This window comes from Callithrix jacchus, chromosome 8, assembly GCF_049354715.1.
Source record: "Callithrix jacchus isolate 240 chromosome 8, calJac240_pri, whole genome shotgun sequence".
Classification (NCBI taxonomy): domain Eukaryota; kingdom Metazoa; phylum Chordata; class Mammalia; order Primates; family Cebidae; genus Callithrix; species Callithrix jacchus.
Window position 1 is genome coordinate 111,688,132 of NC_133509.1, and position 21,904 is coordinate 111,710,035.

The following is a 21,904-nucleotide window of genomic DNA, read 5'->3' on the forward strand; positions in this document are numbered from 1 at the left end:
GTCTGGGGGCGAGCTCTGCGCACCCCATTCCCACCAGTCCAGGCACCCCATTCCCACCAGTGCAGCCAGCCCATTCCCACCAGTGCAGGCAATCGGGTAAAACAGGGTGACTTTTACCCTTTTCGTTTCCAGAGGTACTGACCCACCCCCCACCTCAATCCCTAGATGTCCTCCTGTAAGGACTGTGCGCGCTGGGAGGGACTCTGCGCTCACTCAGTGTACTCAGTGTGACCACTTCGGCCGAGATATGGGGAAACAGAGGCCTACAGAGGGAAGTAAACTGCTGAACGTCCCAAAGCAACACAGGCACTGAATCCGGTCTAGAATCCCAGTCTTCCAGGCCAGTGCTTTCGGTCCTACCCGCTGAGGGCCCCTGCGAGGAATCCTTTTCAAGAAATTCCCGATCCCAGGAATTCCTTCTGCGCCAGGAATCTCCATGGAGTTTGCGCTCCGTTTGACACGTTGAAACCTTCCTCCGCAGCTCCGCACCGCCTTCGCGGCGCCCTGACGGCTGCGTGAGGAGGGAGCGAACGCCCACCGGCGTCCTTGAGGTAACTCGGGACAGAGGGACCGCTGCAGGGGGCTGAGGACCCAGCGTGAAGACGCTGGCCCTTTAAGGGGGGGACGGAGCGCATGCGCGGCGCGGGCCGGAGTCGAGCAGGGTGGGCGGCTGGCGGGCAGGGGACGCGGGCAGCGGCGGCGGGGCCCAGGGGCGGCGGGGGCTGCAGCAGCAGCGGCCCCAGCGTCGCCGAACCGCTGAGCCGCGATCGGCGGGTGGACTCCGCTTGGGCGGGCTTGCTCCCCAGGCACCAGCGCAGCCCGCGCTCGCCGGGCTTCGTCACTCGCCTCCAGCGACATCCGCCAGCCGAGGCTGCGCGAGCCTCCGACTTGCGGTCCCCGCCCCGCGATCTTTCCTCCACCCTCAGCCCGGGCAGCGGCAGCCGGAGCGAGCAGCCACGGAGCATCCTCCGCCCGCCCCGCCCGCGCCACCGCCCATGCTACAGCCAGTCCAGGGCAGCGACCCCGCGGCCGGAGCCCGCCGCTCGGTGACCTCAGCCTGGCCCCTGCGCGCCGCCCGAGCCCGTCCCGCTGAGCCGCGGGCCCGGTGCCCTGCGATGGCTTGGCTGGTGCAGCGCGGCGCCAGGTGCCCGCCGTCTGCCCGCTGAGACGCGCGGGGCTGGGGACCTGCTGGGCCTCGGCGCGCGCAGCCTTCGCCTCCCCGCCGCGCCCTCTCCCTTCCTGCGGACTCCGCGGCTGTTTCTGGGGGCCAGGGAACTGGGGGCCCAGACAAAGCCCACTTTGTGCGGGGAGTTGGCCGCGGGCGTGGAATGTGCGCGTCGGCCTGCGCCCCCTCCCCGCGCCCTGCCAGCTGCGAGTCTTGGCTCCGGGACTTGTCTCGTCGCGTTGGAGAAATCGCCCCCCGGCGCCACTCTCCCGGCCCGGGGTCCCGGTTCGGAGCTCGCGCGGCCGGGAGTCGCCTCAGTCTTCCCTGGGGCGTTCGAGAGTTGTGCAGTGGATTTTGTTCTCTGAGAAACTGAGACCCAGGGCGCCCAGTGGGCACCCGTGCCTTGACTCTTCCTTTCTGCAGCCTCTGGTCCGAGCTGTCTGGCCTCAGTTTCCCTCCGACTTTTCTCCTCTTTGCCCCCCCGACTGCTGCCCGTCATTGTTCTTGCAGTCAGATGGGGGTGCTTTGTGACGGCTGCCAAGTTGGGGTGTGTTCTCTTTATTCCACTGTTCAAACAGAACAAGGCCTCCAAGGCTGACCCCAGACAACCCACTCCCTCGGACCCCACTTCACGTTGTTGCACTGATTTTTTTTTTAATCAAGTAGTGTTTTATTGTACAGGAGCCACGCCCTGATTTCTTAAAGGAGCCTGGCACTCTGGCCATGTGTTATCTCTGCAGCTGGTGTGTGGGAGGCCTCTTGTGAGCCACCTGTTTTCCCGCCTCCACCACCCCCCTCGAGGATTTAGGGATGCCAGGGGGAAAGAAGGTGGTTGGGGGTGGCAGCAGTGGTGCCACTTCAACATCCGCTGCGGCCACTGCCCCATGTGGGGTCAGGCGTTTGGAGACCAGCGAAGGCGCCTCAGCCCAGAGAGATGAGGAGCCAGAAGAGGAAGGGGAAGAGGACCTGCGAGACGGAGGAGTCCCCTTCTTTGTCAACCGGGGTGGGTTACCTGTGGATGAGGCCACCTGGGAAAGGATGTGGAAACACGTGGCCAAGATCCACCCCGATGGAGAGAAGGTGGCACAACGGATCCGTGGGGCCACAGACCTGCCCAAGGTGAGACTTGGGGGCCGAGGGGTGATAGCACAGTGTAGAGTGTTGGTGATCTTGGGGCTAAGAGGAAAGCCACACTCTCCTCCCATGGGGCAGGGGACCACTAGCTCCGTAAGATCTTTAAAGTGCAGAGGAATCATACCTGTCCAGGAGAACTTTCTCTCACTGCCATTCTAGGAGGGAGGTTCACATACCTGTCTTCAGGAAGCCCTCCCCACTGTCTTTTAAAATGCCCACGTTTTACAGGAGGGGACAGCAGATGGAACTAACACACTAGGATGGCTTGACATCTCATTTGCCTGATGACACTTGCCAAGCCAGAGAACCGTGAGCAGACAAATGGAATGAATGACTCAGGAGTTGCAGGGCTTCCTATGTTGAGAAAATATTTTCGTGCATTATGTCATTGAATTCTCCCAACAGCCTTGTGACGTTAAGTGCAGTTTGGGTTCCCATTTTACAGATGAGAAAGCTGAAAACTCATGTGGAACTCAAAGTCCCACAGCCAGTAAATGGCAGAACTGAGATTCAACTTCGGTCTTCAGGGGAGCATGGGGTGGGTGGTGGAGGGAGGTGTCCAGGTCCTCTGCTCTGTTGGACACTAGATTCAAGGACATTAGAAGAGGTCTTATGGAGAAGCATAAAATGAAATAATTTTCCTGTGTTGGCTGGAACTCCTCCTCCAGGACAGCTATCCTTCAGTTGTGTCACCAACGAAGGCAGAGGCTGTAGCTCATTCATCTTTGTCTTCCCAAGGCCTCCTGTGTGCCTGGCACAGAACAGGCACTTGTGTGTATGTTTGCTGAATGAAAGGATATTTGAGAGTTTCTGTGCTGTAGGCTGCTATATAGAAATACATGACTGATATTAAAAAGAAAAAAGACAGAAATAAAAAGAAAAAACATAATCAAGACTAAGGAAGCATTTTCCAAATGCAGAGGCCTGAAATCTCCAAACAAGAGTCCTTTGGACTGAGTTCAGAGCCCAGTGCTTAGCCCAGCCTGCCCAGGTCAGAAGAAAGGAGGCTAGGAAGAATGGAAGTTAGTATGAATTAGACATGAGTACAAGTTGCCCATTTTGTTTTTACCAAGTTATTGATACTGCCATCAGAAAGTGTCTTCTGGGAAAAAGAGAATCAAAGGTTGAAGGTTAAGAAACTGCCCAATATTTCCAGGGGAAAAAAATGTAGGTTGATTGAATGGCTGCATAAATGTGTTCTGCACTGACTTACAATTTATTTAGCTAATCCGCTAGAGTTGGACGTTTTTTCCAATTTTATTCCTAAAATGAATACTGTGGTGAACATTCTAAAATACAAGTTTTGGGGTTCATCTCTGATCATTTCCTTGGGAAAAATTCAAGTATTGCATCCAAGGAGACTGATATTGGTAGGGGTCACCTGCTTGTCTAAATGGCCCCTTCTACCTCTTTGAGATGCAATGTTCTTATCAATAAAATGAGATGGATTGTGGAGAAGATGAAGTGAGAGACTGTGTGTTAAAGTATTTGACAAACTAAAGCCACAAACCAGTACCCGGTTGTTGGCTGTTCGTTACCTTTTTTTTTTTTTTTGAGAAGGAGTCTCACAGTGTCTACCAGGCTAGAGTGTAGTGGTGTGATCTCAGCTCACTGCAACCTCTGCCTCCCGGGTTCAAGCGATTCTTCTGCCTCAGCATCATGAGTAGCTACAGGTACCTGCCACCATGCCCGGCTAATTTTTGAATTTTTGGTAGAGATGGGGTTTCCTCATGTTGGCCAGGCTGGTCTCAAACTCCTGACCTCAGGTAATCCACCCACCTCAGCCTCCCAAAGTGCTGCAATTACAGATGTGAGCCACCACACCAGGCAAGATGTCCATCACCTTTACTCATGTCCTTTATCAGGCAGGAAGACTAGGTTTTGCTCAGATCATTTGTACAGCTGAGGCCAGAGTCACACCCTGCTCCCACGTGAGCAAGTTCTTGTTGGGCAGCTCTCCAGCCATCTTGCTTATGTCTAAATCAAGCCATAAAAGAGTGTGAATGGTTCCCTGCAGAATTGTCACCACTCCTGGGAACTAAAAGAAAAATCAGTGTGCTCACTAGTAACTGGTCTATAATGTCATCTTGTCACCTTCAGTCCTCATGTACATTCCTTCCGGACATGGATGAAGGAAGTCTAGGGGTGGGGGTTGTGTTGTGACCAACCCCTAGACTACCTAGCGTGGAAGGAATTTTGTGAGATTGGAAAAATTTGAACTTCCCCTCTTCAAACCACAGATCTCAGAGAAACTGCATGCGTCTGCATGAGGTCCTTCCGCTACCTGGGCCCAGAATAGAAAAGCGCCCTTAGAGTCTGGGAGTGCAGTGGAGTCCAGGAGGCCTTGAAGAGAAGCAGCATGGGTTGGGTGCCTGGGTGCCAGGGTGCCAGTGGCAGGGTGGGCTGACCCCACCCTGACCATCCCTAGGCGCCATGCCACTGGAGCTGACACAAGGTCCTTCTGTACAGCGGTCACACAGTATGGGGCTCAAGAAGTGTTTTGTTGGGACTGTACAATGTTTTAAAAGGCCGCTTGAGCCAAATTTAAAACTAGGAGATTTCTCACATAAAGATCCAGATTTTTGGCATCTTTTCAGAAAATAAGAAGACTTGGGAACACTGGGAATCTGCAGTCCCACGTGGCAGCTGTCGGCTAAGGCTGGGGAGTGGGTTCTACTCCCCCATCTTGCCACCGTCTCCACCACTCACCTACCAGGCCTGCCTGGCCCTTGCATGTGGTTGAGTCTGGGACCCCTGCACGGTGGGGTCATAAAAGGAGAGTGCTCTGAAGTCAAAGCCACCATGTTCAAATCCTTGATCTCCCGTAACTACTTACATGAGGAATACAGGCAACCTTTTCTTGTGCCTCAGTTTTCTGTTAGCAGGACCCCTTGAGAGGATGTTTGAGGAATTAATGATGTAAAGCATGTGATGCTTCATTAGGTGCCTCAAATAGATACCCAGTAATGGAGCAAAGAATGAGTGTTCTGTTAACACTCCACTAGTGCTTTGGAGCAGCAGCCTTTACGGGGATGATGCCAGTATGTTATAGGGCAACAATTTCTAGAAGGATCCTCAACCCAGCAGCAGCTTAGGCTCCTTGATAAGTCTCTCCTTGATGTTTCAGGTTTCCACCACCTTTAAAAGCTTAGTGGCCACTGACTCCAGACCCAGCTGCTGAAGGTCTTCTAACCATGGCTCAGGCAGAATGGGAATTTCCCTGCAGAATGGGAATTTGGACATCTCCTCTAGTTACTTACAATGACTCCAGAGTCCTTTCCTTTTGTTTATTTATGAGACAGGGTCCCTGTTGGTCACTTAGGGTGGAATGCAGTGGCACAATCATGGCTCACAGTAGCATCTATCTTCTGGGCTCAAGTGATCCTCCCACCTCAGCCTCCAGAGCAGCTGAATTACCATGCCTGGCTAATTTTTTAAATTTTTTTGTTGAGATGGAGTCTCACTATATTTCCCAGGCTGGTCTCAAACTCCTGGGCTCAAGCGATCCTCCCACCTCAGCCTCCCAAAGTGCTGGGATTACAGGCGTGAGCTACTACACCCAGCCTGCACAGCTCCTCTAAAAGGGCAGCATTTCCAGGATCAGCATGTGAAGACTGTTATGTTCGGGGACACTGATAATGACAACAGTGAACAGGAATAAGTCTGTGCTATGTGCCTGACCCTGTTCTAAGGCCTCGACCTGAGCATAAGGCTGATTCTGTGTTGGTGCCTGCTTTACAAATGAAATGTCTGAGGCACAGGGGAGGTCAGGAGCCTCACTAAAGTCATGACTGGGTCGGGCGTGGTGGCTCACGCCTGTCATCCCAGCACTTTGGGAGGCCCAGGAGGGCAGATCCCTTAAGGTCAGGAGTTCGAGACCAGTCTGGCCAACATGGTGAAACCCTGTCTCTACTAAAAATACAATAATTAGCTGAGTGTGGTGGCACATGCCTGTAATCCCAGCTACTCGGGAGGCTGAGGCAGGAGAATCACTTGAATCGGGGAGATGAAGGTTGCAGTGAGCCAAAGTTGTGCCACTGCACTCCAGCCTGGGCGACAGTGAGACTCTGTCTCAGTAAATAAATACATAAAGTCAGGGCTGTAAAGGGAAGAACTGAATATCCACAGTGACGATCTAGTTGGAGACTTGTGGCCCTCCAGGCCACACTTTTTGGGCACACACATCCAGCCACAAGCTCTCCCCGCCTCCCTCACGCCTCATTGTGCCAGACTGAAATAGACCCCTCCAGTGAGAATATCTCAATAGAACTCAGGACTGCAGGTGTTCCTGGAGCCGGGAATCTCTGGCCTTGGCTGTGGAGGAGGAGTGCTCCGTAGGGAGATCTGGGTGGCTATACCACTGTCCCACTTAACCCCACCTCTCAGCAGTGAGGAAGTATTCCCCAACTCCTGCTTCAGAGGTGGGGGCGTGGGACAAGTCCTAAACTGGGCCTGGTCATTTCCATATGCAGAATCTTCTTATTTGTGTTTGAATGAATGAGTCTATGTAAAGGTAATGAACATTCAGAAAAAAGGTGTAGGTGCTGTCTGCAGTGGGGTGACACAAGTCAAGGAGCTAGCCTTGGTGATGGTGGCTTTTAAGGTCCTGCCTGTGAATCCCCAGGTCTTTTTTTTACTCTTCCTTCTCCCAGAGCAGCCAGCTCCTGGGTCTGGACAGCAGGTGCCAGTGCTCTCATGGGTACTGCCTGGCCCTGACCCAGGCCTGGCTCTGGGTGAATGATGCAGTGCTGGGACTGCAGCTCCCTGTTGCAGCTTCTTGTGGGAGGGTGTACTTACAGTCTTTATCTCAAGCTCCTCAAGGTCACCAGATCCCCACTTGTAAGTGGGGATGATCTGCCTGCTTCCCTGCCTGGCAGGGGCTGCCACCTGCAGACATCAGGTGACTAGGTGGATGTGGCATGCTATTTAGAGTAAATTGCTAAGTAACTCCTCTAATTCCTCTTTTGCCTCCCCACCCCTGTATCCTTGACATGAGAGGCCAGGCCAGGCCCTGGGCCCCATTTGGCACAGTGTGGCCAGACAGGAAGAGGGGGAGCCCTTCCACCCCAGACTTTTATCCTGCTGGTGACTGTAAGTGGTGGTGCCAATCTGGGGAGGGGGAACCATGTGAAAGGGAAATGGCTCCCTCCAGACAGAGGTGTCAGCAGCCCAGGAGTCAGGGCAGCCAGCACTGGTTGCTAGGGACTGCCCAGACAGGAAGGAGAAGACAGATGGGAGGGAGGGCAAGGAAGTGCAGGCGATGCTGTGGCTCTGGACCAGGGCCCCTTCCCTCTTGCATCTCCACCCATTAGAGTGAGGAAGTGTCTGTCAGACACTGTGCTGTTGCCCGTGCCATCAGCAGCACCCCAGACGTGAATGTGCAATGATAACCAGAGTGTCACTTCCCTCCTGTCAGAGCCCAGCCCCTGCAGTCACATTATTTAAAAAGCTGGGCTGGCATCTCCACTACGAGAGAGCCTCCCAAGGAAAGGAGGAAAACAGCTGTGTCCTTCCCTCCCCACCTGCCCCTACCCTCTTCCCTTCAGGTGCCCCTGAGCACAGACTGTGACTCTCAGCAGCCCCGTAGGGTGAGTGAGCTCAGTGTGGCCTTGAAGGGCCAGGTGCAGGCCTGGGGCAAGGGTGGGACCTCTCTTTGTGGGGAGCTTCATAGCTGGTGGCCAAGGGGGATCTGGTGGCCAAGGGGAAGCCCCGAGGGGTGGGTATTATCCCTGGAAGTCTGGTTCTTCTACCCAAGGAAGTATTTTCTGAAACCTCAGAGGACCCTAGCTGATATGTCTCTTACCCTCCTCGGCCTCACCAACTTGTTGCAGCCAAACTGCCAGATTCAGGCTCCCCTGGCTGGAGAGGGGCCCACACTGGCATAGTGGTCTCTTTTCTGGAGAATGGAGGCCAAGGGGAAGCCTAGTGGTCTGCTGCTCCTGACCTCATCCCAGCAGCCTCTGGGCTCCCAGGGGTCAGGAAGCACTGCCTGACCTGTTCTCTCCTCCCCAATTTCTGGGCTGGGTGCTGGAAAGTGCATTCTGGGGAGGAAGACTGTCTGGGTACCTGGAAACCTGTGATACTTAGGTGTGGAGCTGTCAGGAAAGGGAGGCTTGGAGAAGAACCTGGGCCCCTGTGCAGGCCCCAGCCACAGAGCCACAGTGAGACCTGTTTCAAAACATGTATCTCTGGCCTGCTGACTGACTCCTTGACAGTTCAAGTTGGCACTCTGGAAGGCCTGGCGAATATGCCCATGATACTGGGTGGGTCATATCCCCTATCAAGGATGCTCACCCCACTCAGGACCACTCCCCAAGTCTCAGGCACCACCTAAGAGGACGGGACCCTGGAGACACCAGCTTTGATCCGGCACCTGAACCACAGCAAACTTCAAACCTAAAAGAACCTAATCTTAATATTATATTCTTAAGTCTTAAAACAAATGAATATTTAACATTTAAAACAGTCTGTGAATTAACCTATGTTTTTCTAAAATTGTTAAAGCAGCATAAAATTGGAACATCAACATACGCTCTGAATGAGGAATGCTGTTAAGTGCCAGGAGGGAAGGAATGGGTGGGCTGGGGCCCTGGCAAGAATCTTTGAAAAGAGGGGGTGCCAAGAAAGAAAGCTCAGGGTGGGAGGCAGGGAGCCTGCATCCCCAGGGTGGGGCACCTCTGGGCCGGTCCTAGGTGTTTGGTGGACTGGAAGCTCCAGGGTGAGCCTCTTCTTGTGACCAGAGCTCTTTCTCTGTCCCCAGATCCCCATACCAAGTGTGCCTACGTTCCAGCCGTCTACACCTGTCCCCGAGCGCCTGGAAGCTGTGCAGCGCTACATCAGGGAGCTGCAGTATCCTCTCTGGTCCAGGGTCGTGGCCACCTTCTGGCCGGTGTGGGGGGCCTTGTTTCAGGGCAGAGCTGGCGAGGTATCAGCAGAGCCGCCTCATTCTACAACGCCAGGGCCACCATTCACATGGCATCTCTGTGCTCCCTAGTGCTGTGGGACATGGCCCGTGTCCCTCCTGGGTGTCGGAGGAATTTTGTCTGATGAATGCAGAGCCCAGTCCGGACTCTCTGCCACCTTCTTCCTGCTCCTGCCATGTGACCGGGTAAAGAGAAGGAAATGGGTTCCAAGTGACCGGCTGGTGGGGTGGACAAGTATAGATCTCCCACTCTGTTGTCTACCCGCCCCTAGCAGAGAGGGAGAGAGGGAGCTGCCTTGGGGCTTTTGAAAGTCTGGTTTTGAATAAAGGGAAAAATGGAGGAGCAAAAGGATTTTATGCTCCAGGAGGTAACTTCAAGATCCCAGAATTTTCTCCTTGTTCTCCTTTTTCTTCCCTGGCAGGAGGCTGGTTGGCCAACAGGGGAAGAGCTGGGCTCCCCTGGGCCCAGATTGCCCTGGGTCCCTGCTCTGGGCCCTCCAGCCCCTGCACCCTGCCGCAGAGCTGTCTGTCCTGGGTCCTCTCTCCCAGGCTTCTGGCTGCAGAGGTCAGAGATGGGAGGGCTAGGCATGGGTCCTGGGTTGGAGGAAGCCAGGCTGATGACTGCAAATCAGGTCCAGCTCCTCATTCTGCCAGTGGGGAAACCGGTCCAGTGAGGCAGGTAGCTGGCTCAGGAGCACCCAGCAGTTAGAGGCCGAGTGGACCCCTATCGTAGCCTCCCCTCAGTTCATGTGGCTTCACAGCTGGTTGGCGAATGCAGTGCTGCAGGCAGCTATTCCCAGCCGCAGCCTCTGTCTGGCCCTCACCAGGCTGGCCGCCTGCTTCATGTCCCTTGTCCAGGGGAGAACAAGGGAGAAAGCCAAGGAGGGTGAGAGAGAGGGAGAGAGAAGGGCCGCGAGGTGGGTGAAGCATGCATGCTGACCCCATCTCCTCTCCAGAAGACTTGGCTCTTGAGCTTGGGAACAGGCAGGGAGAGAGGGTCACCCTCCTTCAGGCCAAGTTAGGAAGCCCTTAACCCCTGCCTGCAGGTACAATCACACAGGGACACAGTTCTTTGAAATTAAGAAGAGCAGACCTCTGACAGGGTAAGTATGGGGAGGCCAGTCCTCTGCCCCAGCGCTGGCTTGGAATCTCTTGAAAGCGCTGTAGTGTGCCTTGGAGTGTGTGGGGCAGTCAGGGACCATTCCGAAGGGAGGCAGCCTTCGGGGCAGGCACCACCCTGGGGCCTTAAGGGTGTCGTAGGGAGGAAAATCCATAGGGAGGGAGACTAACAGCCAGGGCTGCCTTGAATGAAAAGGAAATCCCGGGTCCATGCTGAGCTAGAGGGTAGGAGAGAGCCCATCCCCAGCCCTTGCCTTGGCTAGGAGAGAAGGTGCTCCCAGGTGGATTGTAGGTGAGCCTCAGCATTTTTATTTTATTTAATTGTTTTAGTGGGAGATGGACCTAGCAGGAGAGACCCCTCCCCCTTCTCTGTGCTGCAGCTGACCACTGCAGGGACTTGCATGGCCACCCCGTTTTCCTTACACCACAGACTCTTCTGGTCACTGAGTGGAAGTTCCAGTGTCTGAGAACAGGGAGCTCCCTGGAGAGAATGTTGCATCTCTCACTTCCCATCCCATCACCCTGTATGTAGCCCCCTGCCTGGGTTCACTTGCCCTGGAAAGTTTCTGCCCATGAACCTCCGAGGGCAGAGGAGAGTGGAGAGTGAATGCCACAGCTGGGACTAGAGGCTCAGCCCAGAGATGCCCACAGGCTTAAGACCCTGGGCATTAAAAATGTATATGAATAGGCCGGCCCGGTGGTTCACACCTGTAATCCCAACACTTTGGGAGGCTGAGGCAGGTGGATCATGAGGTCAGGAATTCGAGACCAGCCTGGCCAACATGGTGAAACCCCATCTCTACTAAAAATACAAAAATTAGTTGGGCGTGGTGGCACACACCTGTAATCCTAGCTACTCGGGAGGCTGAGGCAGGAGAATCATTTGAACCCAGAAGGTGAAGGTTGCAGTGAGCTGAGATCACGCCACTCCACTCCAGCCTGTGCAATAAGAGTGAGACTCTGCCTCAAAAAAAAAAAAAAAAAAATTAATGCGAATTTTACACCTTGCCCCACACATAATCTATGTTTGCTTCTTTGTGAAAATGCTTTTAAATGGCTTATTAGTACAATTACTTAATTATCCCCTCTCCGAGGCCCTGCATGGAGTCTACCCTCCCTATCCCCAAAAGCCTTGTTCTTTTTGGCCTGTGTGCTGGGGGCCCACTCCAGCCTTACTTGGCATGGAGGAGTCTGGGTGCCTTCCTGGGCAAAGCCAGTGGCCAGGCTGAATCCTCAGGCTGGGGACAGAGGGAGGAACCAGGCCTCGGGGAAAGGCTGTCTTAAAATGGCCTGAATTCCAAGCTCAGGAGCAGATCCGGAAGTCTCCAGGCAGCTTTCTGCCTGAGATCCCACATCCAGGGCCAGGTGGCTACGGGGAGGCAGTTGCAGTCAATTAAGAAGCTCTTGGGAGAAGCCATGGTTGGGTCAGGGGTGTCCACTGTGCTTCAGAAGGGAGGAGATCGATGCTGACGCCCCTCCTCCCCACACTGCCTTGCAGAAGGCCCCAGCCTGGTGGTGGTCAAGGTCCTGCCCCCAACGCCAGCTGCCCTCCCCCAGAGCTCTTTGGAGCAAGAGCCAGGCATGGGAGGTGGAAGTGAAAGGAGGAAGAGTGGGCCTCCTTCCTATCAGCAGTGGCTGCCCCTTTCCTACCCCCTCAGGCTCCAGATGTGGTTGGGAGCATGGTGGGTGGTGCTGGGCCTAAGCTGAGGGCCACTTGGAGGGCAGCCTCTGTCCTTCTAGCAGTTCTAGTCCACCCCACCCCCTCCTTCTCACACTTCCCTGGAAGGGGCTACAGATGCAGTCCTTACTGCCCTGCCTCCCTTTCCCACAGGCTGATGGACCTGGCCAAGGAAATGACCAAAGAGGCCCTGCCAATCAAATGCCTGGAAGCCGTGATCCTGGGAATGTATCCTTCCTGGCCTGGAGGGAGAGGTTTGGGCTTCTCTGGGCCTCCACTGCCTGCTCTGAAAGTTAGGGAAAGGAGGTTGAATGGGCTCCAGGGCTCTCCCATATGTGTCATCTGGTTGGCCCCAAAATGAAGAAGCCCCCCTAAAGTGGAAGAACCCCCCAAAAATGGAGGAGCTCCAGGGGCCCAGGACCCCACCTCTCAGGTGCTATCTTCCCAGGCTTACTGGTTAGCTCCTTTTTGAGTCACATGGACACGGACCCTGTTCTCTGAAACCCAAATCAGGGCACAGTGTCTCAAAAAGGCTGTCATACCATTTCCAAGAACCAGACGGTCTGGGAGGCAGTTGGAATGCCCAGATGTTGGCATTTCCAGAACACGTTGATTTGCGGATGAGATATTTAAAGCAAAACTGCGTTAAAAAACCACAAGGTTTCCCAGTCACACCCCACCTCCAACCCAAAGGGCAGAAGTGGGGCCCATAGCTGAGTCACCAAGGTAGCTCTGAAGTCAGACTAGCTCCCAGGAGAGACTGCCCTCCCCAGTCCCACAGTCAGCAGTGGGAGAGAACATGTCTCTGGCTGGTTCTCCATCCTAATCGGTCAGTGCCTGAGCCCTACCTTTTCTTCTTAGTCATTGTATTATTAAAAATGTCATACACAGCCGGGCATGGTGGCTCACACCTATAATCCTAGCACTTCGGGAGGCCAAGGCAGGCAGATCATGAGGTCAGGAGATGGAGACCATCTTGGCCAACATAGTGAAATCCTGTCTCTACAAAAAAAAAAATTATAAAAATTAGCCGGGCATGGTGGCATGCACCTGTAGTCCCAGCTACTCAGGAGGCTGAGGCAGGAGACTTGCTTAAATCTAGGAGATGGAGTCTGCAGTGGGCTGAGACTGCGCCACTGCACTCTAGCCTGGGCAACAGAGTGAAACACTGTCTCAAAAAAAAAAAAAAAAAAAAGAAGTCACACACATGAAACATAACAACATCATGAACTCCCATGCACCCGTTACTCAGCTCCACCAACTCGAGGCCAATTCTGTTTCATCTCTTCCTGCCCTGCCTGCCTTCTCTACCAGCTTTTAAACATTTTGCCTGAGCCCACTGGGCTCAGCGCTGCAGAGGAGCACAGATTAGGTGGGAGCCAAGAGAAGACGGGGAGGGGCCTGATGGAACAGGTGTCCCTTCTCAAGGCAGGTCCAGGGAGGACTGTGATCCAGGCAAGGCCTCTCCTCTGTTCTTGGGCCACTGGGGTCTGGAAAGCCCTGCTGTGGGGCACCAGCCCTGCTTGACTTTAGAGCAGTGGCCACAGATTCCTGGAAGTCTCCTGCCTAGTAGAGGTTCCTTTTATTGAGCGCCTGCTGGATACCAAGCTCAATGTAGATGGCAGGAATACCAGGAGGAGATGCCAGGCGTGTGGAGATAAGCAGGGCAGGCATCTGCACTCCAAGGCTGGAAGGTCCCAGGCCCTCCCCATGTGCTGGCCCCGTGCCCCTCCCGGCTCTTTCCTTAGCAGGGCCCTGGCCAGTTACCTCACCAACAGCATGCCCACCCTGGAGCGCTTCCCCATCAGCTTCAAGACCTACTTCTCAGGGAACTACTTCCGCCACATCGTGCTGGGGGTAAACTTCGCTGGCCGCTATGGCGCGCTGGGCATGAGCCGGCGCGAGGACCTGATGTACAAGCCGCCTGCCTTCCGCACGCTAAGCGAGCTAGTGCTGGACTTTGAGGCCGCCTACGGCCGCTGCTGGCACGTGCTCAAGAAGGTGAAGCTGGGCCAGAGCGTGTCACACGACCCGCACAGCGTGGAGCAGATCGAGTGGAAGCACTCCGTGCTGGACGTGGAACGCCTGGGCCGCGATGACTTCCGCAAGGAGCTGGAGCGCCACGCCCGCGACATGCGGCTCAAGGTCACCCGCCCTACATGCCCTCGACCCCCTACCCCAGCCTCTGCCCCGGGCCTTACCCCTGCCCCAGCAGAGGCGATGTGAGAATTGAGGGAGAGGACTGGGGTGCTGGGCCCCTGCTTAGTGGTCAAGATCGTTCAGGTGGTCCCCTGGGGTAGGCAGACCAGGATGGCTGTGGAGGGAGAAAGTGGGTGGGTGGCTTTGGATGGTAGTAGGTGTTGGGCACATGGAGAAGGGGGCTTTGGAGTCAAGGTCATTGGTGGAGAATCACTGCCTCTCTGGAGGGTGTGGTTGGGAGCTGTGATGGGTGGCCTCTCCACTCCTGTAATGCATCCTGACTGCCCCTCAACCCTAGCAACCATTAAAGGACTAGAGGGAGGTGGGAAGAAAGGGAAGTGAGACCATGGAGAAGACAATGAGGGCAGTGTTCCTTCTTCCTCTTCCCACCCACACTTGAGCAGGAGGCTTTGGAGAGTTGGGCTAGGGGCTGTTTTGCCCAAAACAGCTCAGGTTGAGCTATTGAGTTGAGCCCTAGAGCCTTTCAGCAGGCAGAATTCTGACCTCTGCCGGGGTTCTCCTGGGGCTGCCAGGGCCCCCTGCTGGGTGTTCAGCCCTCCCCGTAGCTCAGTCACTGCTGCATTGTGACTGTCCTCCAGGCAGCCTGGAGCCTCCTCTGCACTGCTGTGTGCGCTGCTTCTCTTGACAGCCCTGGGAGGCCAGCGGGTGGTAGCTCTATTTTCAGGGTAGGAAGCTAAGAATCTTGCTCACAGGCAAGTGAGAGGCAGATCGGACTGGAGCTCAACCTCCTGCAGGGTGATGGGGAACCCACGTGTGTTGCAGGTGTCCTGACGGGGATTCGTAAGAGCTAGTACTGCCCTAGCCATGCCAGCCCTAGGCCAAGACCTCATGGGGTGACAGTGCCTTCCCCTAGGGGAGAGGCAGGCTGCAGCCAACCCTGCATTAAAGAGAGCCTGCTGACTTCTGCCTCTGCGCTGCTGCTCCCCGCCTTGCTCTGGGTCCCCCAGCACTCTGGCTCTTGCTGCTCACTTTGCTATTGTGTCTTTAAGGCATCAGGTTGGATCTAGGGTGGGAGCCAGTAGTTCCCTAGTTTTGAGAGCTGCGATGGATTCCCACCCTGTTCAGTGCTAAACACTCCCCTGTGTTATTTGCCCCTCTCCAACGCTCCTGTGTTTTGAAAACTCAAGTCAAACTGTGGTGCCACATAAAGGATGACTCCTTTGTTTTTCTCATTTTTTTCTTAAGCAGAGCTAGAGCTACTGGCCTGACTTCTCAATAGCTGAAGATAGCCAGCACCACCCTTGGGCTGAGTGGGATCCAGCCCAAAGTTCAGCATGGGCTGCTCCCACAGCCGGCACATTTACCTGGCCTTTGTTGAGGGCTTTTTGCAACATTATGGTATCTCAGTGTCTTCCCCACTTCCACTCTACCATCAAGGAGCCACAAGGATTGGACAGCTCTGGGGAGGAACTCCTGCCCTGGCAGCTTTCGTACCCGGGAAGTAGGTTGGGAAAGATCCAGACAGGGCAGCGCCATGCTCAAGGTTCCCTGGGCCTTCCCCAGGGCAGCCTCTGGGGACCCGTAGCTCCTGGAAGGGGAGGTTGAGCTCCGGGGCAGCCCTAGAGTGATGCTGTTGCTTCTTCCTCTGCAACTAGATTGGCAAAGGGACAGGCCCACCCTCTCCCACTAAGGACCGGAAGAAGGATGTTTCTTCCCCGCAGCGGGGCCAGTCCAGCCCCCACCGCAGGAACAGCCGCAGTGAAAGACGGTGAGAGAGGGATCACCCATGGGGGGGTCCAAAGAGGGTTTTTTCCTTTCCTCTCATCGTGTGGGTGCCTCTTTTATTTTTGTATCTCTCTCCCACCCTTCTCTCTTTTCTGCTCCCACCCAAGGGAGGTGAGCTGGGATGGTGGATTTAGGAGTTTGTGTATTGACATTTCCCATAGCAAGGCAGTTCCATTTCCCCAGAGAAACCAAATTCGGGCCAGGCGCAGTGGTTCATGCCTGTAATCCCAGCACTTTGGGAGGCTGAGGCGGGCATCACCTGAGGTCAGGAGTTTGAGAACAGCCTGGCAAACATGGTGAAACCCCATCTCTACTAAAACAAAAATTAGCTGGGCATGGTGGCGTGCACCTGTAATCCCAGCTACCCAGGAGGCTAAGGCAGGAGAATCGCTGGAACCGGGAGGCAGAGGCTGCACTGAGCCAAGATGGCTCCATTGCACTCTAGCGTGGGCAACACAGAAAGATTCCATGTCAAAAACAAGAGAAACCAAACTCGGCTAGCCCACTAGTCTGAGCATTGGGTTATGTGAGAGAAAAGGCAGGAAGGATGGGGCGCCTGCAAGGCAGTGAGCCTCCCAGAATGTCATGGGGGAGGGCTTGAATATTAGATGGCTTTGAACATAACTTTGCTCCTGCCTCAAGAATCTGGTTTTTGTCTGTATCTAGGTGGCAAGAACAAGCCATTAACATATCAGCTCTCCTGCTCTGATTTCAGCTCCTACAACACATCGCGCTGGCTCTTGCTTTAAGTATGTCATTCAGGAGCCACCTCTCTGGTGTGAATTCATGGGTGGGGTACTAAGCAGGCCTCTGAAACCAAAATATCCATCATCTTTGACTTTGACCTAAGAGCTTTTGTAGATGACAGAGTCCCCTCAGAGAGATTTATCCTTTTTTTTTTTTTTTGAAATGGAGTCTTGCACTGTCACCCAGGCTGGAGTGTAGTGGCACAATCTCGGCTCACTGCAATCTTCACCTCCTGGGTTCAAGCAATTCTCCTGCCTCAGCCTCCCAAGTAGCTGGAGCTACAGGCGTGTGCCACCAGGCCCAGCTAATTCTTTTGTATTTTTAGTAGAGAAGGGGGTTTTACCATGTTGGCCAGGATGGTCTGGATCTCCTGACCTCGTGATCTGCCCACCTTGGCCTCTCAAAGTACTGGGATTACAGGTGTGTACCACTGCGCCCGGCTGAGAGATTTATACTTTAAGCTGTTACCTACCAACTGCAGCCAGATTAGCCAGCCTCCAGGAGAGAGCAAGCCTGTGAGAGCAAGCCAGAAGTCACATTCAGACAGCACAGGCGGGCCGGGGCCTCCAGAAACACACTTCCACGTGCACTGTGCTGTGCGTTGGAGGGCCACTTGGAGAATGTGGTGGGGAAATCACCAGGCAGCCGCTGCTGGCTCCCCTGCTCCCTCTCCCTAACTGACCACTCACTCTCCCCGCTCTCTGCTCTCTTCCTTCCTATAGGCCCTCAGGTGACAAGAAGCCTTCTGAGCCCAAAGCCATGCCAGACCTCAACGGGTACCAGATCCGGGTCTGAGGCGGGTGCCAGCACCCCAGGCCCCACCCACTCCTGCGGGCCAGGATCTACCTACTGAAACTAGCCTCACACGTGGGGAAGACGGGGCTGGTGACAAGGCAGGGCAGGAGGCTGCAGGAAGAGTGTGTTCCAGCTCAGCCCCCCAAGCTGCTCCCACTCCCACTGAGCCAAGCCCCCCAACTCTGGGCTTACAGGCCATTAGTATTTTACTTGGAGTTTTAAACTCTACAACTGAAGTTTAAGGTATCCGGGGAAAACTTAATCCAAATGGATCTGCTGATGGTGGGAAGGCCAGGGCTTAGGAGATTCGCGTGCCATGGGGCCAGGTGACGGGAGTTGCTGGCTCTGCTGGTGCCTCTGCCCCTGGCTTCTCTCTGGGAGTTGAGTGCATCCTCTCAGTGGGAAATTTCCCAGCCTTACCAGGCCCATGATGGGGGGGTGGGGGTGGGGGTGGGGGTGGGGTGGAGATGTTTCTCCAGTTCTGCCTGCCCTGGCAGAATCTTGACCCAGGGAAAAGGAAGCAGGGTAGGAGTCCTCCTGAGAAAGACCTGTGTAGCCCATAAACCAGGAGCTGGGCACAGGCCACATTTGCCCCAATAGCACAAGCTGGTGGCCCAGGAGAGCCTTCAGGCCCTCAAGGCCTGCATGGCAGTGCTGTGTGGGCTGAGGATGGGTGAGCCCAGGGAAGGACCCTTGCGCAAAAAGTTCCCAGGCTAACTGTGTCTACTTGCTCAGTCCCAGCTCTGCCTGTTTCTCTAGCCCAGAGGCTCCCTGCGGAAGGTCTGGGCTTGGTGGAGGGCCCAGAGTGGCACTGAGGCCAGCATGGTTATGAGAGTTGAGCAGACCCTGGGTGCCAGTCCAGGAGCTGTGGCTGGGCATGGGGTGATGGGCTGGGGGGGCGTGGGCCTGGGTCTTTCCCCCGGCAGTGGCAGGAGCCCTTGCTGGGGAAATCAAGACCAGACTGGGATGCTTGTGCCCCAGGCCGGCCTTCCATCCTTTTAGTAGCCCATCTTGGCTTGGGGGTTGCAATGATGGCTGGGCCAGTCACTTGTGGCAGGGTATTAGGGCTGAGGATGGGAAAACATAGGCACCTAGGGGCGTCCCCAGCCTGCCCGTGCGCATGAGATATCTGGTAGGGAAGTGAGAGGATGCAGAGAGGTTGGCAGGGCCGGGGGTAGGTTCTGGAGGCTCAAGCAACAAGGAGGTGCCGGGAAAGGGTGCAGTGCAGCCGCTGAGGAGGGACAGATCCCGGAACTGGGGGATGTAAGTGAGAAAGGGATGTGGGGCAGAGTTTAGGATCAGGCTGCTTGAGGAGTTGTGGGTTGCCTACAGCAAAGACTAGATGGCTGTCAGGAGGTGTAGAAAGGATTTGGGTTGTGGAAGGATACGTGGATGAGATGACAGTTGAGGTTTTGCTGTTTTACTGAGAGGCTGTAAGTCCGCCAGGGGCTGCTGTCAGTCAGGCTGTGGAAGGGCTGGGGGCTACATAAGGAAGATCAGAACTAGGGCTGTAAACTTTCAAGGCCACAGGGCCGGCAAATAGTGAGAAGGAGGCTGCAGGGCTGGGTGGGGGCTGTGGCTACCTGAAGAGGGCGCACCCTGTTAAAGGGGCTGCAGCTGCTCAGCTGTACTTACAGTGCCAGCCCTGTGTTGCCAGATTGTCTGCTGTGTCAGAGGCCAGAATTCTGATTTTTTATTCGAAATAGGATTTTTAAATGCTGGTGATCAGTTCATAAAACGTAAAAAACCAATATGGGCGAAAGAGGATGCCAGTTTGCAATCCCTGAAGCAGAGCGAGCTCATGCTGGGGAGAAGTCCGCCAAGAGAGGTGGGGTGTATGAAAGTCCTGTTTCCCAGAGCTGGGCTGGGCCGGGTTGGGGGGATCCTGGCAGCTGAAAAGGAGGAAAAGCCACCGAGGTCCCTCCCAGAGCGGCACAGACCAGAGACCCTTTGCAGTTGCTGGGTCACCAGCGTGGGTGGCGTGAAATAGAGACAGTGCAGCTCTGGGCCTGCCAGGGAGATGGATGTTGTCTTCAAAGCAAAGAGAGAGGAAAGGAGGGCAGAGCCAGGGATGCCCTTGCTGATGAGAGTGCCTGTCAGGGAAGGGACCACAGGCTGGCAGCTCGTCAAACCAGCAGCTCTTGACCCCGAGCCAGATTCAGCAGGGCCCGGCCCGAGGCACCCTGGGAGGCCAGCTGGTCAGTCCCTTGCCTGCCCAAGTTTCTCCTGGAGTCAGTGAGCCCTGGGAGGTGCCTAACCTAACTCTGGCCAGACTGACCAGAGGGGCATGCTGACCCGACTCACCGTCCCATCCCAGCTTCCAGGGAGGGGGGGTGGTGTGGTCTCCATGTTCCCTCTAAGCCTAAAGGTGTAGATGGCTCACCTTGGGAGGTGCCAGGCTGAAACTGGGTCCTCAGCCACCTCTAGGAACTCCCGGGCGTTTCAGGGGAGTAGATATGAGAGGGAGAATCCTCGTTCCGGAGTCTTAGAAAGTTCCAACTTGCAGGCTCCTTTCCCAGATCCCTCCATGGAGAAGAAAGCAGAATGAAGCCCTAACCCGCTTACTGTCCTCCAGGGAGGGAGACTTGCCCCAGCTGAAAATCTCCCCTCTCCCCCAACCCCCTCACCGCACTCACCCTTCCCGAACGGAGACTTCAGGCCTGTGGAGACCAGCACAGGACATAGTGGTGCTTTTTAATTTATTTTTAACTGTTTCTCATATGTAGCAACCCCTCCTCCCCTCCTGGGCGTGTTTACACAGGCTCTGCTCATGGGCTGGCCTGGCCTTGAGGTTTCTGGGGAGGCAGAGAGGCAGGGACTTTGGGGCCTTAGTCACCATTCATGGTATCACCTCATCTCACTTCCTGTGAGGGACAGGGCCTGGCTGATGTGACCCCAGCTCCCTCCAGTTCAGGGCTGCCTTAGGGCTCCTTTTTGCCTTTGGAACTGGGGGCTGCTGGCTGAGGAGGGGTCAAGGTGAGTGCCGAGAAAGCTACCTGGGGAAAATGGACCCAGGCTGGGGGTGGTTGAAAGTCTCCCCAAAGCCTGGCTCCTTGCGCTCAGTGTCAGGAGCAGATCACTGGGGAGCCAGGTGTAGAGAGCCTTCCTGACCACCTAACTGCCAGCCCTCTCCCTCCACAGCCTCTGCACACCTCATGTTCCCCCCACCCATCTTGCCAGCCCTATCCCCTCTTCTGGCAGAGCCAAGTGGGGGAAAGCAGCAGCCCTCAGGCCTTGGGATGTGATGATAAAGCAAGCCTAGGGCCAGAGTTTGGGGAGCAGAGAGAGCAAAGAAGTTGGTCATGTCTGATTTCCAGCCCTTCCCGCTTGAACTTGACTTCCCAGGTCAGGGAGTGGGTCTCATTCTGGCTGGTGGAGTGCCCAGAAGCCTGTGTGGATGTGTGTGCCTGCTTTACCTGCCTAGACTGTTTTCTGGCTCAGCTGCAGCAATGTCGGCAGGCCCAGTGTCTGCCCTGTGTTCCTGGCCTCCCTCCAAGTGCAGGGACATGCGTGCTGGGCGCAACATGATGATGGTGTGAAGGGCAGGAAACAGTCCTCTGAAGGAGTGGGAGGTGGACAGTCTGCCCCCGCCAGGCACCGTCACCTGGCAGCTTCCCCAGACCAGGCAGGGCTGCCATGGTGCTAGCTGCAAGCCCATCAGTATTGACCGTCTTGGTGCTCCGGAGTCCCAAGTTTCCCTTTATCAAGTCTGACAAGAGAAGAAACATGGGTGTGCCTGGCCCACAGGGCCTGGTGGTGACGGACCTCCCCGCTCCCTCAAGCTCTGTATGGCTGCAGTGTTGTACTAGACTTTGTTCTTGCTGTTCTCATCTCAGTATTGCCTCCCTTTCACTTTCACACTTCGTCTCATTCCTGTTGTCACTCTCCCTTGAAATGAATAAAGTCTCCCCATCTCCTGCTGTATGAGTTGGGCAGAAACCACAACCTGTAAGTCTTTCTCCTTTCCTTTGGAGCTGGGGCCCAAGCCCTCCCCCAGCCCAGCAGCATCAGCCTCCTTGGCTCTGGAAAGAGCCTGACTTGACATGAGCCCAAAGCCAGGAACAGGAAACCTCCCAGCCCCAGCAGTGGCGATGAAACTTCGGTGGTCCCAGACTTTCCTTCTCAGCCTGCTGAAGCCACTCAAGCCTTGTTAACCCTGATCTGCGAGCAAGCGCTTTCCCCTTCTCCCCACACAGTGGGTCTGGTCCCCGGAGGCTCAGGTCAGCTCCCAGGATGTATTCCAGGATCCTGCTCTTCCGGTCCCAGTCCACAGCAGTCCATCAGGAACAAAGGAAAATGGGGCGTGTTCTCCTGGGAGATGAGTGTAGCTCAGGAAACCATAGCAACCTTCTCATCACTATTGACATCCAGAACCCATGTTTCGGAAAACACCTCTGGG

General features: G+C 55.2%; 1 protein-coding gene across 2 annotated transcripts; it reads left to right on the forward strand.

The window, feature by feature from the left end:
• Positions 1-205: 205 nt before the first annotated feature.
• On the forward strand, positions 206-21,450 carry VASH1 (vasohibin 1). Of its 2 annotated transcripts, XM_002754144.6 has the most exons (8): positions 206-551; positions 1,906-2,284; positions 9,060-9,148; positions 10,268-10,324; positions 12,172-12,246; positions 13,782-14,163; positions 15,834-15,946; positions 17,433-21,450. In XM_002754144.6, exons 2-8 carry the CDS (start codon positions 1,976-1,978, stop codon positions 17,503-17,505), a joined length of 1,098 nt encoding a protein of 365 aa, XP_002754190.1. In that variant the 5' UTR covers positions 206-551; positions 1,906-1,975; the 3' UTR covers positions 17,506-21,450. The 2 variants fall into 2 exon arrangements, with proteins under 2 accessions (XP_002754190.1, XP_078191629.1); XM_078335503.1 differs by lacking the exon at positions 206-551 and having other exon boundaries at positions 634-2,284.
• The last annotated feature ends 454 nt before the right edge of the window (positions 21,451-21,904 follow it).

What these genes read in the sequence shown, in the direction of transcription:
- VASH1 (XM_002754144.6), top strand. Translation starts at nt 1,976, where the DNA reads ATGCCAGGGGGAAAGAAGGTGGTTGGGGGTGGCAGCAGTGGTGCCACT. An exon ending in GGGCCACAGACCTGCCCAAG is followed by an intron (nt 2,285 to 9,059) that starts GTGAGACTTGGG and finishes CTCTGTCCCCAG; the next exon opens with ATCCCCATACCAAGTGTGCC. An exon ending in CCCGCGACATGCGGCTCAAG is followed by an intron (nt 14,164 to 15,833) that starts GTCACCCGCCCT and finishes CTCTGCAACTAG; the next exon opens with ATTGGCAAAGGGACAGGCCC.